General features: G+C 36.9%; 1 protein-coding gene across 9 annotated transcripts in view; it reads left to right on the top strand.

Annotated features, from left to right (window-relative positions):
- Positions 1-15,648, top strand: part of Lcorl (ligand dependent nuclear receptor corepressor like) — a 151,785-nt gene that overhangs the window by 42,250 nt on the left and 93,887 nt on the right. For all 9 annotated transcript variants that reach the window (XM_021161885.3, XM_029478132.2, XM_029478131.2 and 6 more), the window contains exon 2: positions 7,461-7,526. In XM_021161885.3, the coding sequence (XP_021017544.1) occupies positions 7,461-7,526 (66 nt within the window). The remainder of the gene's footprint in view (positions 1-7,460; positions 7,527-15,648) is intronic.

Below are 15,648 nucleotides of genomic sequence, written 5' to 3'. Positions count from 1 at the left end.
TTTCAAGATCCTGAAGAGCATCTGGGAAGACTGGGGTCCCTTTTCTTCCTGATTGGATGAGAGGGACAAGCAGTTTGTTTCATTGTATGTAACATAAGGAAGGGATAATGAGAGTTGGCCATGGTCCCTAATTCCTGACTTCCTGGCTAGTAATCCTTTGTCATTTGTAGAAGAATGAAATTAGATCCACATCTCATCCTATACAAAAATCAACTCAAAATGAATCAAAGACCTTAAAATAAAAGTTAAATATTTGAAACTACGAAAGGCAAACATAAGAGAAATGCTTGAAACTATAGAGATAGGCAATGGTGTTCTGAATAGGACTCCTGTAGCTCAGGAAATAGAATTGAGAAATGGGCTATCATGAAGTTAAGAGCTCTGGCAGTAAAGAAAATAGTTAACAGAATGAAGATAAAACCTGCATAAGAGCAGAAAATCTTTGACAACTGTTCTTCTGATGGGACTAATATCCAAACATATAAAGAATGCCAAACTCAGACATCAATAAGTAAAATTCAGTCAATAAATGGCATATAAACTGAACAGATACTTTTTGATAGAAGTAAAATGGCCATCAAATATATGAAAACATATTTTGACATCTCTGCCTTTCAGAAAAATGCAGATCAGTACTACATTATATCATCTCATATCAGTCAGAAGGACTGTATCATCAATAAAAAAAAATTGTTGGTAAAAGTACCTTAAAAAAGCCGGGCGTGGTGGCGCACGCCTTTAATCCCAGCACTCGGGAGGCAGAGGCAGGCGGATTTCTGAGTTCGAGGCCAGCCTGGTCTACAAAGTGAGTTCCAGGACAGCCAGGGCTAGACAGAGAAACCCTGTCTCGAAAAACCAAAAAAAAAAAAAAAAAAAAAAAAAAAGTACCTTAAAAAAGGAGCCATTATGCACTGTTAGAAAGAAAGTGAATTGGTCTAGACACCATGGAAAGCAGTTTGCAGTTCTCTCAAACAAACAAGCAAACAAAAACCACTAAAATAAAGCTACCATGTCCTTTAGCTTTACAACTTCTGAATGAGTCAATCAGCATAAAATACATACCCCACACGCATGCCTGTATGAGTCAAATAACAGAACTTATAGAATCAATCTCTCTCTCCCCCTCTCCCCCTACCCCTCTCCCTCTCTCCTCTGTGTGTATATACATACATGCATATGTCATACACACACACACACATATATATATACATATATATAAATGTGTATATATATATATATATATATATATATGTATATATATAAATGTATACATGTACACTCACACACACACAGCTAAACTAGCAGAGATCATGGCCCAGATTAGAGGAGTCTTCCCACCTCAAAGATTCTAATTAGAAATGGATCTTTACTTCAGATTAAGCAAAAATCCCTCAGATTTGTGCTCCTTCCTTTTTAGTTTTTTTTTAATTCCATATGTAGTCAAGTTTACAACCAAGAATAATCACCACAATACTTAATGTTTATTGGACCACAATTTACACAAGCCAAGTTATGAAACCCGCTTAGGATCCCATTAAAGGACAAAGAGGTGTGTGTGTGTGTCCATATACATAATCATATATATAGTAGAGTATTTATTATTCAGGCATAAAGAAGATTCAAGTTATGTTTATAGGAAAATAGATGGAACTGTGGTATCTAGCTAGTAAATAAGCTGTCTTAGTTCCTGAAAAGACACCATGACCACAGCAACTCTTTTAAGAAAGAATTTTAATTGGGGGCTTTTAGAGGCTTAGTTCATTATCATAGTGGAGAACATAGTGGCACACAGGTAGACATGCATTGGAGAAGTAGCTTAAACTTCTTTATAAGTGATCCTCAGGCAAAAGAAAGGAAGAGAGACACTGGGCATGACATGGACTTCTGAAGCCTTAAAGCCTACCCCCAGTGACATATTTTCTCCAGCAAGGCCACACTTCAAATTCTTTCTTCAAACACTTCTACTCCCTGGTGACTAAGCATTCAAATCTTTGATCCTATTGGGGGCCATTTTATTCAGACTAGCACATTCCACTCCTTACCCCCCCACCACCAATAGGCTTATAGCCATATCATAATGCAAAATGCATTCAGTTTAAAAGTCCTCATGATCTTTTAGCCTCAACACGGTTTAAAAGTCCAAAGTCCAAACTCTTCTGAAATTCCAGACTATATCTTAACTGTAATCCTGTAAAATCAAAATCAAAAAGCAGATAACACTTCCAGCATCCATTGGCACAGAATGTACATAACCATTCCAAAAGTGATGAAAGGAAGCATAGTAAAATACCATACCAAAGCAAGATTGAAAACCAGCAGTGCAACTCCAGATTCTGTGTCTCCATGTCTGATGTCAAATTGTTCTTGAGAACTCCAACTCCTTCCAACTTTGTTGACTACAACACATTTCTCTAATGCGGGCTGATTCTACTCCTTGTTTGCAGCTCTTATTGGCAGGTATCTCACAACTCTGGCATCTCTAGCATCTTTGGGTAATAGCTCTAACATAATTCAGGCTGCACCTCCACAACTTCATACATTGAACTCTCCGGGCCTTCATGCAAGGACAGCCCTGACACATACATGCCTGGCCTCAGTGGCTTTCCTTACCCAGGAGATTCCACTACTGCTTTCTTGTATTTTCCTTGATAAAGTCAGAACCACTTGGCTGATGATGCCACCTGAGTTCTGCTGCTATTTATTTAGGGCTGGAACTTGACCCCATAGTTTAATTACATTTTCACAAGCTTTCTTTTTTGTTCACTGCTTAAGCTTTCTTTTAATATCTCTTCGCAAATTGGAAGCTAAGCATGGAGGGGTCTTATTCCAAGGTTACCCCACTCCCTTTATCTCATTTATCATCAGGCTTTTTAAACTTTTTATCTCCTTGAGCTTAGCTTGAGGACTTAGGTCCATTACATTCCTTGGTGCTCGTCTTCTCCTCAAACTGTACATTTTATATTTCTCTTTGTCAAGACTACTCTTTTTTATTATAAATCTGCACAAAAGTGATTACTAATAAACCACATAACAGAGTCATAGTAGGCTGTCCTGAAGTCTATTCTTCAATGAGATTAATCCAAAACTCTTCAATTTAGCTTCAGACCAACTTTTAGAATAAGGACAAAAAGCAGCCTCATTATTTCCCAAAATATAACAAGAATGATCTCTAGACCACTTATTAATACTCTTCCCCTTTGAAACTTCTTGAGCTTGCGCTACATAATTCAAATCACCTTCAGCACCGTTCTCTTAGTAGTATGGCCCATTAAAGTCCCACTCAAAATCATTTAATGGCTTTTCTAGTTCAAAGTCTACATTCAACCAATAAGCAGCACGGTCAAGTCTGACACAGCAATACCCTATTGGTACCAACTTTTGTCTTAATTACTGTTCCATTGCTGTAAAGAGATGCCATGGCCAAGGCAGTTCTTATAAAAGCATTTAATTGGTGGCTTGCTTACCGTTTCAGAGACTCAGACCATTATCATCATGGCATGCAGCATGGCAGCACAGAGGAAGACCTGGTCCTGGAGAAGGAACTTAGAGTTCTACACCCTGATATGCAGACAATAGGAAGGAAAGAAAGAAACATTAGGCCTGGCTTGGGCTTTTGAAACCTCAAAGTCCACCCTCTAGTGACAGATTTTCTTGAATAAGGCCACACCTCTTAATCATTTCAAACAGTTCTACTCCTGGTGACTTAGCATTGAAATATATGAGCCTATAAGGGCCATTCTTATTCAAACTGCCACATTAACTAAGACAAATACTGTCTTTTCACCTACCTGCAGAATCTAAGGAAAAGGAAAATAGGGGCCATTAGAGAAGGGGACTGGTCACAGGCATAGGGAATGTTTAGGCAAGACTAGGTAATTTGGAGTAAAAATAGAATACTTCACATACAGGTTTGTCATGATGAAACTTGTAAAACTACTGTGTCATAAAGGAAAACAGCTATTTATTACAGAATATTTTGCTATCTGGGATGGAGAATGAGAAGAAATATAAATGAAACTAATGTGAAACAAATAAGGAAGTATATATAAACAAAATTAAAGAAAAAAAAAAAAAACGTTTATCTATTGGGAAGGCAGGTACCATGTCGCACATATGGAGGTCAGAAGGCAACTTGGGAGTCAGTTTGCTCCACTATGTTTTTTCTAGAGATCAGTTCATATCGTCAGTCTTAGCTTCAAACTCCCTTACCCACCAAACCATATTACTGTCCCAATAAACCTATTTATATCTGTTTTTATTCAACTTTTTGTGTTTGTGTTCACATATGTGTGAGTGAAGCCCCAAGGGTTGCTCAGTTGCTCTCCACAGAGGTATGGTTTCTTAGTGAACCTGGGGCTTTGCTGTTCTCACTCTCTCTTTCTTCTCTTTCTCTCTCTCTCTCTCTCTCTCTCTCTCTCTCTCTCTCTCTCTCTCTCTCTCTCTCTCTCTCTCTCGTCCTCCTCATTTGTTCTTTCTTTCTTTCTTTCTTTCTTTCTTTCTTTCTTTCTTTCTTTCTTTCTTTCTTGGTTTCTTGGTTTCTTGATTTCTTTCTTTCACCTTTGTTTTATTTGTCTCTAGCTCTTTTGGATGCCCTTGTGAGTAATTGTTTTTCATATGATATATTGGTTTTTATCTTCCCAAATTTTATTAAAAACAAAAATACTAAATTGAAAGCTATAATAATATATGCAGAGGACCTAGTGCAGACTCGTTTCAGACATGCGCTTACTGGAAGCTTTGTTTGGTAACAAAAGATGGTGTGCAGGCTGCTTTTGTGTGTCAGCTAGACACAAGCTAGAGTCATCAGAGAGGAAGGAGCCTCAGACTCCCATGGCTTGTTCTGGTTGCCTTCCAGAATATGAAGGTGAAGCACTATAGCTGAAGATACCACAGACTTTGGACACAGAATTTCTAGGAATTTAGCTGGAACCGATCTGAATGCCTTCTCCCTGAGGTTCAACTCTTTATAGTATCAGAAGGTGGTATGTAAACTACCAGGAGAGAGGACCAGTCAGTTATTCTACTCAGATGTAAAGCCTACAAATCATACCAAATGGATCAGCACATTCACAGTGGTACAATAGTAGCACTTACATCTTTGACTCACCAACAGCTATCTAATTAAACTTAAAGCCCATTTAATAGGAGATAGAAGGCAAAGACCTCTGCTGTCTGATGGTGTCTTCTACATATGACAAGAAGCTCATAACATATGGCTACATGAGGAAAATCAGCATAATGACAAATCCAAGTTATATGCTAGGGTGGATTGTGAAAACTCCATTCAACTCCTGGCTAAAGAACTATATAGATGGTCAGTGCCTGCTGAGAGGATGAGAATCTGATACTTCCTCGGACAGACTTCCATATACACAATCCAATCTCTATTGGTCCAACAGATGTATGAAGAAAGAAAGCTAAACTGACTCAGTATGCTATATCTACACATTTGCATATGCATAAAATATGCATATGTATATGTAACAATAATACCTAAAGAAATTATAAATGGTGGACATAGAAGGAGTTAGAGAGGGAAGTCAGAGGGTGAGGAGTGATGTAGATATAGTACTCATTAAGTTTTAAAAAAAAAAAAAAAAAAAAAAAAGAATTGTAGGTACAATGATGGTCCAGTAGCACTACACTGGAGCTAAAACAAAACCAGAAATCTCTGCCATGATCTCATATTTTAGTGTAACTTTTTTGTGTATTAATGAGTTTATAAATAAGAGTTCTTACTGGTTTGTTACAACTAGCTACACTATTCCATAATATACTTGCTGTACATGTACATAACGTGAAATACATAGGTGATAAGCACTAGGTTTATGCAAGTACACTCTGAATGTTCACACAAAGACAAAGCCACCTAACATATGTCTCATAATTTACCCCTGCTACTGGGTGACACACGGTTAGTCTAGGCTGATTTCTTACAAATTAATATACATAGAAGTGTAACACTAAGAAGACTGAGCAGATCGTACTTATATATTTATGTTTTTATGTAGAAATATATATGTGACAATGACAATACAATTTAAGAAAAAGCTATAAATTTGACAGGGGGCCAGGGGAGCATGGGAGAGGTTAAGGAAAGGGAAGGAAGAAATTATGTGATATTTAAGTTCAAAAATTAAAATAAAAACTTCCTTTGTACATGATTTGACATTGCTCTGAGTAGGAATATCCTTCCATTTTCTATTATCAAGCAGTACAAAATGAAATGCAAGATATTTTACTTAAATATTTAGTAAAAATCATAGGAGTGCCCTTGAGCTCTTCGCATTCTGGAAGGCAACCACAAGCCTTGGGAGTCTGTTGAACGTCCCTGATCAACAGTTCAAAGGGATAAGGTTACCCTGCTTGGAACCTAGAAGTTTTTTAGTCAAGAGCTCTTTGGGGGATATTATCACCCTGAGTAGCATAACTTTATTTAAAAATTTACACGCACGTATATGTATTTGTAAGTAAGTATAAATAATGTTTGTTTGTTCCAGTCATCTTTAGCGTCCTTTATCCCTCCTTTTCTTCCCCTCAGTATTTTCTTTTACATCCCCCTTTCCCACATAAAGTCTCCCTCCCTGTTTTCCCCATTTCCCCTTTCATAGCATTTATTTCCTGCTGTGCCCTGTTTGTAGCTCTCCCCACCCTCAGCCCCTTGCACCATCATCATGTTACCTGCAAACTTCATTTTTCTTTACACATGACTAGTATTTCCTAGTGTACCTACATCACATTTTCATTATCCATTTATCAGTGTAGGACATTTAGGCTTTTTCCATTTCTTTGTTATTATGAATAGAGCAGCAATGAACATAGCCATAGCCAAGCAAGTGTATATGGAATATGATGTCAAGTTCTTTGGGCGTATGCCACAGAGGGGTTTTACGTGGGTCATATGGTAGATGTACATTTTGTTTTTTGAGAATTCTCCATACTGATTTTCATTGTGGTAATACAATTTTGTAGTCACACCAACAGTGAGTCATTATTCCCCTCTTCCCACATTCTCACCAGCATTCTTTTTTTTTAATTTATTTTTTTAATTAGGTATTTTCTTCATTTATATTTCAAATGCTATCCCAAAAGTCCTCCAGACCCCCCCACACACACACACACACACTCCCCTACCCACCCACTCATACTTCTTGTCCCTGGCGTTCCCCCGTACTGAGGCATATAAAGTTTGCAAGACCAAGCGCCCCAGCATTCTTGACTTACATATTAGGTCGTGCTTATTAACCCTTAGCTTGGGTTAATATATGCATTTAAATATTCTAGTTACTTTACAATCTTAATGTGACAGTCACTATATAATTAGTTCACTTTAAACTGGGTGAAAATAACAGGTATACTATGGTAAATTGTTTGTTGATTAATATAAAATTTAGGTGTTTTGATCATTTAAAAAAATAAAGCTTTTCCAGGAGCTAATACACTTTTCTCTTTGAAAACAGGTTTTGAGAGTATTTTAGAAGGGCTTTATGGACCACGGCTACGAAGAGACCTCAGTTTATTTGAAGGTAATTAACTTTTTTTATTTTAATGTTAAAACCTTCTACCCTGATTAATAAAGTTGTTCTAGCAAAACTACATATTAAATGTAAATGATCACTTTGAAATTGACAGTTTTAAATAAATAAAATAGTACAATATTCCTCATATATTTTATTACATGATATGTATTATACATTTTTGAAAGGCACAGTGGCTTAAAATAGAAAATAAAGTTTGTCTTCAGATCAGTAATATAATTTCATTTTTATGTGTCTAGTGTTTTATAAAGTATATATCCTGACCTATTCTTAAGTAGGATTTAAATTAAAAATGACACAAATATCAAGTCAATTAAAATAATCAAATTTTTAAGTTACATAGTTAAATTGAAGTAAGTAAATATTCTGTGAAATAAATGCTTAAAAGCTGTTATTCAGTTTCCATGTAAGCTTATATTGTCTGTCCAGCACGTTCCTTACCCCACTGACCCTCCATTTTCATTTCCTTCCTCATTCCTGTTAATCCACTTTGTTCCCCTAGTCAGGCAGTTTTGGATTATTTCATTTTAATATTATTTAAAATACATTATTTTATGTATATAAATTCTAGGAATGACAAATGAAAGAACATACACTTTTGTCTTCCTGAGACAAGATGATTAACTCTGATATTCATTTTCTTTTCTGCAAATGACATAGTTCTGTCCTTTATGGCTGGAAACAACTACAGTGTGTGTGTGTATACACACCACATTTTATTGTTCCTGTTATTGGACACCTAGATTGGTTCTATAACCTACTGTGGAGAGGGCTTCAGTAATCATTAATCTACAAGTATTCTTATGATGTTTTGATGTGGTTTTGTTTCTGCTTTTGTTTTGGTTTTGGTAAATATCCAAAAGTGAAGTACCTGAGTCACAAGGTAGAGTGAATATTGAGAATCAGTCATACTGACTTCTATGTTTGGATTAGTTTTCATTCCCACCAGCAGTGTGTAAGTTTTGTCCATACTTCACCAGTATTTATTTTTCCTGTTTCTGAGACTTACATTTTTTAATTATGTGTACTACAAGTGGGAATGTCCACCTGAGTGCAGATGCCTTCGAAGGCCAGAGGCATTGGGGAGCTGGAGTTAGGGATGGTTATCAGCCTCCTGACATGAGTGATCCTCTGGAAGAGCCACAAGTGTTCCTAGCTGTGCGGCCATCTTTCCTGAGCCTGTTACTTATTTTCTTAATGACTGCTGTTTTGATGAGTAGGATGGAAACTCAGTGCAGTTTTGACTTAAATTTTTTTGATGACTCATGAGGCTGAACATTTTAAAACACTTTATTGGCTACTTGTGTTTCATCTTTTGATAACTGTACTTAACTAGTCCTTTTATAATAATTGAGTAGTTTGATTTATTGTTGTGTAGTTTTGTGAGAAACTTGCATGTTGTAAATATTAATCCTCTATGAGATGGATGGCCTGCAAAGACTTCCTTCCATTCTGCAGGCTCTCTTTACTAATTTGCTTCCTTTAATTTGATGATGCCCCATTTAATTGTCAACTTTATTCCTAAGTGGCTGGAGTCCTGTTTCACTACTTTGGTCAGGCTCATTCCAAGACTGTGAATGGATTTTCCTGATTTCTTAACATGTTCTTTACTGGCACATATGAAAGTTATTGGTTTATATATGATAATTTTATATTCTGCCACTTTGTTTAAAACTGTTTATTAGGTATAAGTGTTTTCTGGTAGAGTCTTTAGGATTTTTTATAGAGAGTAACACAATCCAAAAATAAGGATATTTTTACTTCTTCCTTTCCTATTTGTATCTCTTTTATTTACTTCTCTTACTGCTCCTAAGACTTTAGCCAACATTTCGAACAAGAGTAGAAAAACTGGACAACCTTGTCCTATTCTTGATTTTAGTGGAAATTTTTAAGAGTGTTTTCCCATGTATTATAATATTGGCTGTAGGCTTATCATTTACAGCTTTTATTATGTTAAGTTACTGCTAGTCCTTTTCTCTTTGGGACTTTTATAATGAAAGGATGCTTGGTTTTATGAAAAGACTTTGCTGTATGTATTAAGAAGATCACGTAATTTTTGACTTTGAGTATCACAACTATTTGTTTTTTATTTGGGTGGAGCTCTTAGTGTGCTTAGGTGTCTTAGGGTTTCTATTGCTCTGAAAAGACACTGTGACCACAGCAACACTTATAAAGGAAAACATTTAATCGGGACTGGTTTACAGGTTCAGAGATATAGTCCATTCAGGAAGCACATATGCAGACATGAGACTGGAGAAGGAGCTGAGAGTTCCATATCTAGATCTGTGGACAGCAGGAAGAGAGAGTGACTGACACTGGGCCTGGCTTGAGCTTCTGAAACATCAAAGCCCACCTCCAATGACACACTTCCTCCAATAAGATCACACTTAGCAAAAGGTCACACCTCCAGTAATGCCACTCCCTATGAGTATGTGTGCAGAGGGTGCATTTTCATTCAAATCACCACACTAAGGGTTAGTCAAGCCTTCCAAGTGCTGGAGAGATGGCAAAACAGATCCATCCTGCTAAATTCAGTGTAAAAGTAAGAAAATATCAAGAGCAGAGCTGGACCATGCAGTTTCCCCACTATTAAGATCCTCAGCATTCCTTCTTGGATCCAAGATGCCTATCACATCCCTAGGCCTTCTTTGTCTCAGATGCTGGTTGTGTATACCAAGGAGTTTTTATATACTGTTCTCACCTACAGACTGTACTTTGGGAAATCGGGTTATAGATGCTGGTTCAGTAAATGGGCTTTTCTTCGTAAGTGTAGTCACAGATGCTGGCCATACCTGTGGGCAGTCCTTCAGGAATATGTTTGGGAAGGCTTACTTTGCCCTTGTGTAACCTTTTTTTTTCCCCCTCAAGGTAGGGCCTAGGTCTTTGAAACTTCATGTTTCAAACCTGAAGACCCAGATTTCTACCTCTAAACTGATAACTAGTGTGTGGTTCTGATTCAGTTTCTTCCTATTATCAAAAGTATTCTGCTGAATTGGTATCAGTTTATAGTTTTTTGATACTTTTGCTGAGCTTGCTCAGAATATAGATCATAGAACTCTTTTAACATGTTCTTGCATGGCTGCTCCAGGTGAGTGCTGAATACCAAGGCGAGATGTTTTCTTGCCATCTCTACTCTCTGCAAGTGCCAGTGAGCATCCTTAGTCTGGCTCTGTCTTCTTTCTGCTTCTTAATAGTCTCATTAGTGTAAGTATAGTACAGATTTTCTAAGTCTCTCTGTCTTAAGCCCTGGATCTGGCCATCTGCTGTTGGCATTCCTTTCATTGCCAGCCGTGAGCTCCCAAAACGAAGACAGCCTTCCTGCCCGGATGGACGTTTGGCTTTTTATCCTACTTTATAAAATTCCCCATTTTACTGTACTGTTGAAGTTAGAGACATTTTAGTGTTGCTTTCCTCCCTGTTTCCTGCAGAGCCTATTAAACTATGGTTTCATATCAACTCAAGGAATCTCAGATTTTAAGTGGATAATCCAGTGAGCTTTGTTAGACATTTGTCAGTTTTTATTTTTCATTTTACTTTTTTATTTTTGTAGGTTTGTTTTTGCTTAGAAAGGAGCACATTTGACTTGGTGAGTTTATGCACTGAATTTGCTCTCTGGCAGGGCATCTCTTCTGGTGTAGTTTAAGGGCTTTACTGAGATAGTGTTTAGATACAAATTCAAAAGAAAAGCAATGGCTTGAAGTTTGGAAGCTGGTTGTTTTTTGGTTTTTGTTTTTTCTTGTTTCTATTGAGTTTGAGGATGCCATTTGTGTCTGTAATGATACACTTAAAAACTGTAAATTCCACTCTTCCTAGCATAGGTTCTGAACACTGTGGAGCCTTTTACTGTAATTCATCAAGGGAGGAAAGTCCTCCTTGGTAGTATTGGCAGTAATGATTTTGGTAATGAATAATGATAGGAAAAAGTGTTTTCATTTAATAAAAATATGTTTCTTTTTTGTTTAGAATAGATTTTCTTTCACATAATGGATCCTTCTTACACTTTGCCGCCATCTGCTCCTCACACTCCTCTCCACTTGCTCTCCCATCCAGATGTGCTCCTCTTCAGACTCATTAGAAAACAAAGAGGGTTCCAAGGAGCAATAATAAAATATAAGATAAAATAAAAATTAACACATCAAATTACACAAAACAAACAGAAGGAAAAGAACCCAAAGAGAAGGTACAAAAATCAGAGAGCCACACATTCCTGTATCCAGGAAATCGCATAAAAACAATGGACTGGAAGCCATAATATATGTGCAGACAAACTGGTGTAGACCCGTGCAGACCCCATGCATGCACAGGCTCTGTGAATTCACATGAGCTTGGGTCGTGTTGGTTTTGAGGGCTTGTGCTGGTCTCTCCCTCCCCTCTGGCTCCTAATGCTCTTCTGCCTTGTCCTCTACATGGTTCCCTAAACTCCTATGTGAACATTTGATGGGGACATCCCACTTAGGGTTTCCTGTTTCAAGGTCTCTAACTCTGTATAATATCTGCATGTGGGACTCTGTTTTAATCTGCTATAAGAAGAATCTTGAGCAAGGCACTAAACTATGAATCTAGCAGAATATCAATAGGAGTTACTTTATAGCTACCTTTTTTTTTAAATAAAAATTATATTTAGTTTTCCTCATAGGTTGGTTACCTAATCTGTTAGGTATAGGTTTCATCTTGTGGAATGAGCCTTAAGTTAAATCAAACAGATTAATATGGTTACTCCAACAGCTTTATGCTATTGTTACACTAGCATATCTTGCAGACTGGACACCATTGTAGATCAAAGGATTTGTGGCTAGGTTGGTGTTTACATTTCACTTTTGGTAGTATACAGAGTACTTTCCCATACCAAAGATGTTAGCATGAACGGGTGAAGACTTACGTAAGTACTAGCTAGAGTTCAGTGAGATGTGTAGGTCTTGTCTTCAGCATTGGAGCTTTTCTGTCAGTTTGTGGAAAGCAACCTGTAGTCTTGGCAACAGCCTGGGTTGTTTGGAGATTCTTGTGGGACTCTTTTGACCAACATCTCAATCAGATATAACCCAATCCCAGGTCTTTAGAAGTTTCATGGTGACAAAGAGATGACGAGTTGGAGCTCTCTCTTTTCCCTCATTTGGTAATTTAATTTAGATGGCCTTCATATGTGTGTGTGTGTGTGTGTGTGTGTGTATTAGGAAGCTTCTACTATTATGCTTCCATACTACCGCTCAGATGGCCCTTATTTTTAGCTGTCTCTCCCTGTATTCCTTTCTTTGCTCCCCTCCCAACTTGGTCTTCCTGTACCACTTCCCATCCATCCATCCATTCATCCTTAACTATTTTATTTTCCTTTCCTAAACTGATCTATCCCTCCACCCTGCCCATCCTCCAGTACTTTACACTATACCTAGCCTTTGTGGTTCTACTGTAGCATGATGACTATAGACTTAAGCACTAATATCCATGTATCAGTGAAAACATACCATATTTGTCTTTCTGGGTCTGGAGTACCTCACTCAGCATGATACTTTTTCCCTTGTTCTACCCATTTACCTACAAATTTCATGACCCACCTCCTGCAAGTATCCATTCTTCTGTTGAGGGATATCTAGGTTATTTCCAGTTTCTGGTTGTTATGAATAAAACCAACAAGTATCTCTGGTAGAATGAAGAATCCTTTGGTTATGTGCCCAAGAGTGGTATAGCTGGATCTTGAGGTCAGTTGATTTCCAACTTTCTGAGGAACTGCCACAGTGATCTCTGTAGTGGCTCCATGAGTTTGCACTCCCACCAGCAGTGGAGGTGTGTTCTCATTGTTCCACATCCTCACCCACATTAGTTAGTCACTTGTGTTGTTCTTAGTTGACAGGTGTAAGATAGAATCTTACAGTATTTTTGACTTGCATTTCCCTGATGGCTAAGTATGTCAAATTTTTCTTTAAATGTTTCTTAGTCATTTGAATTTCCTATTTTAAGAATTATTTTTTAATTGGCTTATTTGTTTGATTTGTAGTTTTTTTGAGTTCTTCATACATTTTGCATATTAGGCCTCTTATCTGATGTTTAGTTAGTAAAAATAGTTTCTAATTCTGTAGGCTGACTCATTGTCCGAATAACAATGCACTTTACCCAGCAGAAGCTTCTAGGTTTCCTGAAGTCTCATTTATCTTTGTTGATCTTAATGTTTATGCTATTAGTGTTCTGTTCAGAAACTCTTACTTTGCCAAGGTGTTGAAGGCTGTTCCCCACTTTCTCTTCTATCAGGGTCAGTGTATCTGCTCTAATGTTGAGGTCTTTGATCTATTTGGACTTGAGTTTTGTGCAGGGAGAAAAGTATGGATCAGTTTGGATTTTCTTTTATATATAGCCATAGCCATCCACTTTGACTAGCACTATTTATTTGTTGAAGATGCTGACTTCTTTCTAATGTGTATCTGGATTCTTTATCAAAAATCAGTTGTGTGTCCATGTGTGTATATTTATGTCTGGGTCTTCTTCAGTTTGATTCCATTGATCATTGTGTCCATTTTTCTGCCAACACCATAATGTTTTTATGACTATAGATCTGTATTACAACTTGAAATCACTAATAGTGATATCTCCTGCATGTTTGTCTGTTAGTTAGTTTTTAAATATATGATTACTTTAACTATCCTGGGGTGTTTTTTTTTGTTGTTGTTTTGTTTTGTTTTTGTTTTTGGTGTGTATGTGTCTGTGTGTCTGTGTTTTTCCATAGAAAATTGAACTTGTCCTTTCAAGATTTGTGAAGAATTTTGTTGGAATTTTGATGGGGATTGCATTGAATTTGTAGATTGCTTTTGGTAGGGTGGCCACTTGTACTATATTAATGCTTTTGAACTATTGAGCATAGAAGACCTTTCCATCTTCTGATAGCTTCTTTCATTTCTTTCTTAAATGTCTGAAGTTCTTGCTATGCAAGTGTTTGACTTACTTTTAGAGTTACTCCAAGATACTTTTTATTATTTGAGACTGTTGTGAAAAGTGTTTCCCTGATTTCTTTCTTTCTCAGGCCATTTGTCGTTTGTATAGAGGAGTTAATCTGTGAGTTAATTTTGTATGTAACTACTTTGCTGAAAGTGTTTATCAGCTATAGGGGTTTCCTGGTGGAATTTAGGGGGTCACTTATATATATACTATCATTTCACCTGTGAGTAGATACACTTTTATCACTATTTCTTCCTTTCCAGTTTGTATCCCCCTTGGTATCCTTTGTTGTCTTACTGCTCTAGCTAAGACTACAAGTACCATATTGAATATGTATATGAATATGTATATGGACAGCCTTGCCTCTTTCTTCTTTATTTTGATTTTAATAAAATTGCTTTTGAGCTTTTCTCCATTTAAATTGATGTTATCTGTATGCTTGGTGTTAATTGCCTTTATTGGGTTGAGATATTCCCCTTGTATCCCTATTTTCTCCAGAACTTTTATCACAAAGGGGTATTGAATTTTGTCAAAGGCCTTTCTTCATCTAATAAGATAATCATGTAATTTTGTCTCTTGGTTTATCTATGTGGATAGATTACATTTATTGATTTACATATGTTGAACCATCCCTGAATCTCTAGAATGAAGCCTCCGTAATCATGGTGGTTGATCCTTTTGACGTATTTTTGGATTTAGCTTGCAAGTATTTTATTGAACATTTTTTATCTATTTTCATAAGGAAAGTTGGTCTATAATTCATTCTCTGTTCTCTCTCTTCCCTCCCTGACACCCCCCCCTTTCACATACACACACACACACACACACACACACGCACACTGGGTCTTGGTGTGACTTGGCTATCAGGGCAACTTGGAAAAAGAATTGGGTAGTGTTCCTTCTGTTTCTATTTTGTAGAATATTTTGAGGAGTATTCATATTAACTCTTCTACGAAAGTCTTGTAGAAGTGTGCACTTAAACCAGGTGGCCTTGGACTTGTTTTGATTAGGAGAATTTTAATTTCTGCTTTTATTACTCTTGGAGTTATAGGTCTGTTTAAATATGCTTATCATCTTAATTTAACTTTGCTAAGTCATATGTATCAAGAAAATTATCCCTTTCAGTTTTTCCAATTTGATGGATGTTATAGTTAGCATTGCTGTGAAGAGACACCATGACCAAGGCAAC

This window comes from Mus caroli, unplaced genomic scaffold, assembly GCF_978045245.1.
Source record: "Mus caroli unplaced genomic scaffold, Mus_caroli_1 scaffold_4, whole genome shotgun sequence".
Classification (NCBI taxonomy): domain Eukaryota; kingdom Metazoa; phylum Chordata; class Mammalia; order Rodentia; family Muridae; genus Mus; species Mus caroli.
The sequence above is the reverse complement of the archived record's forward strand: the minus strand, read 5'-3'. Positions and strand labels throughout refer to the sequence as shown.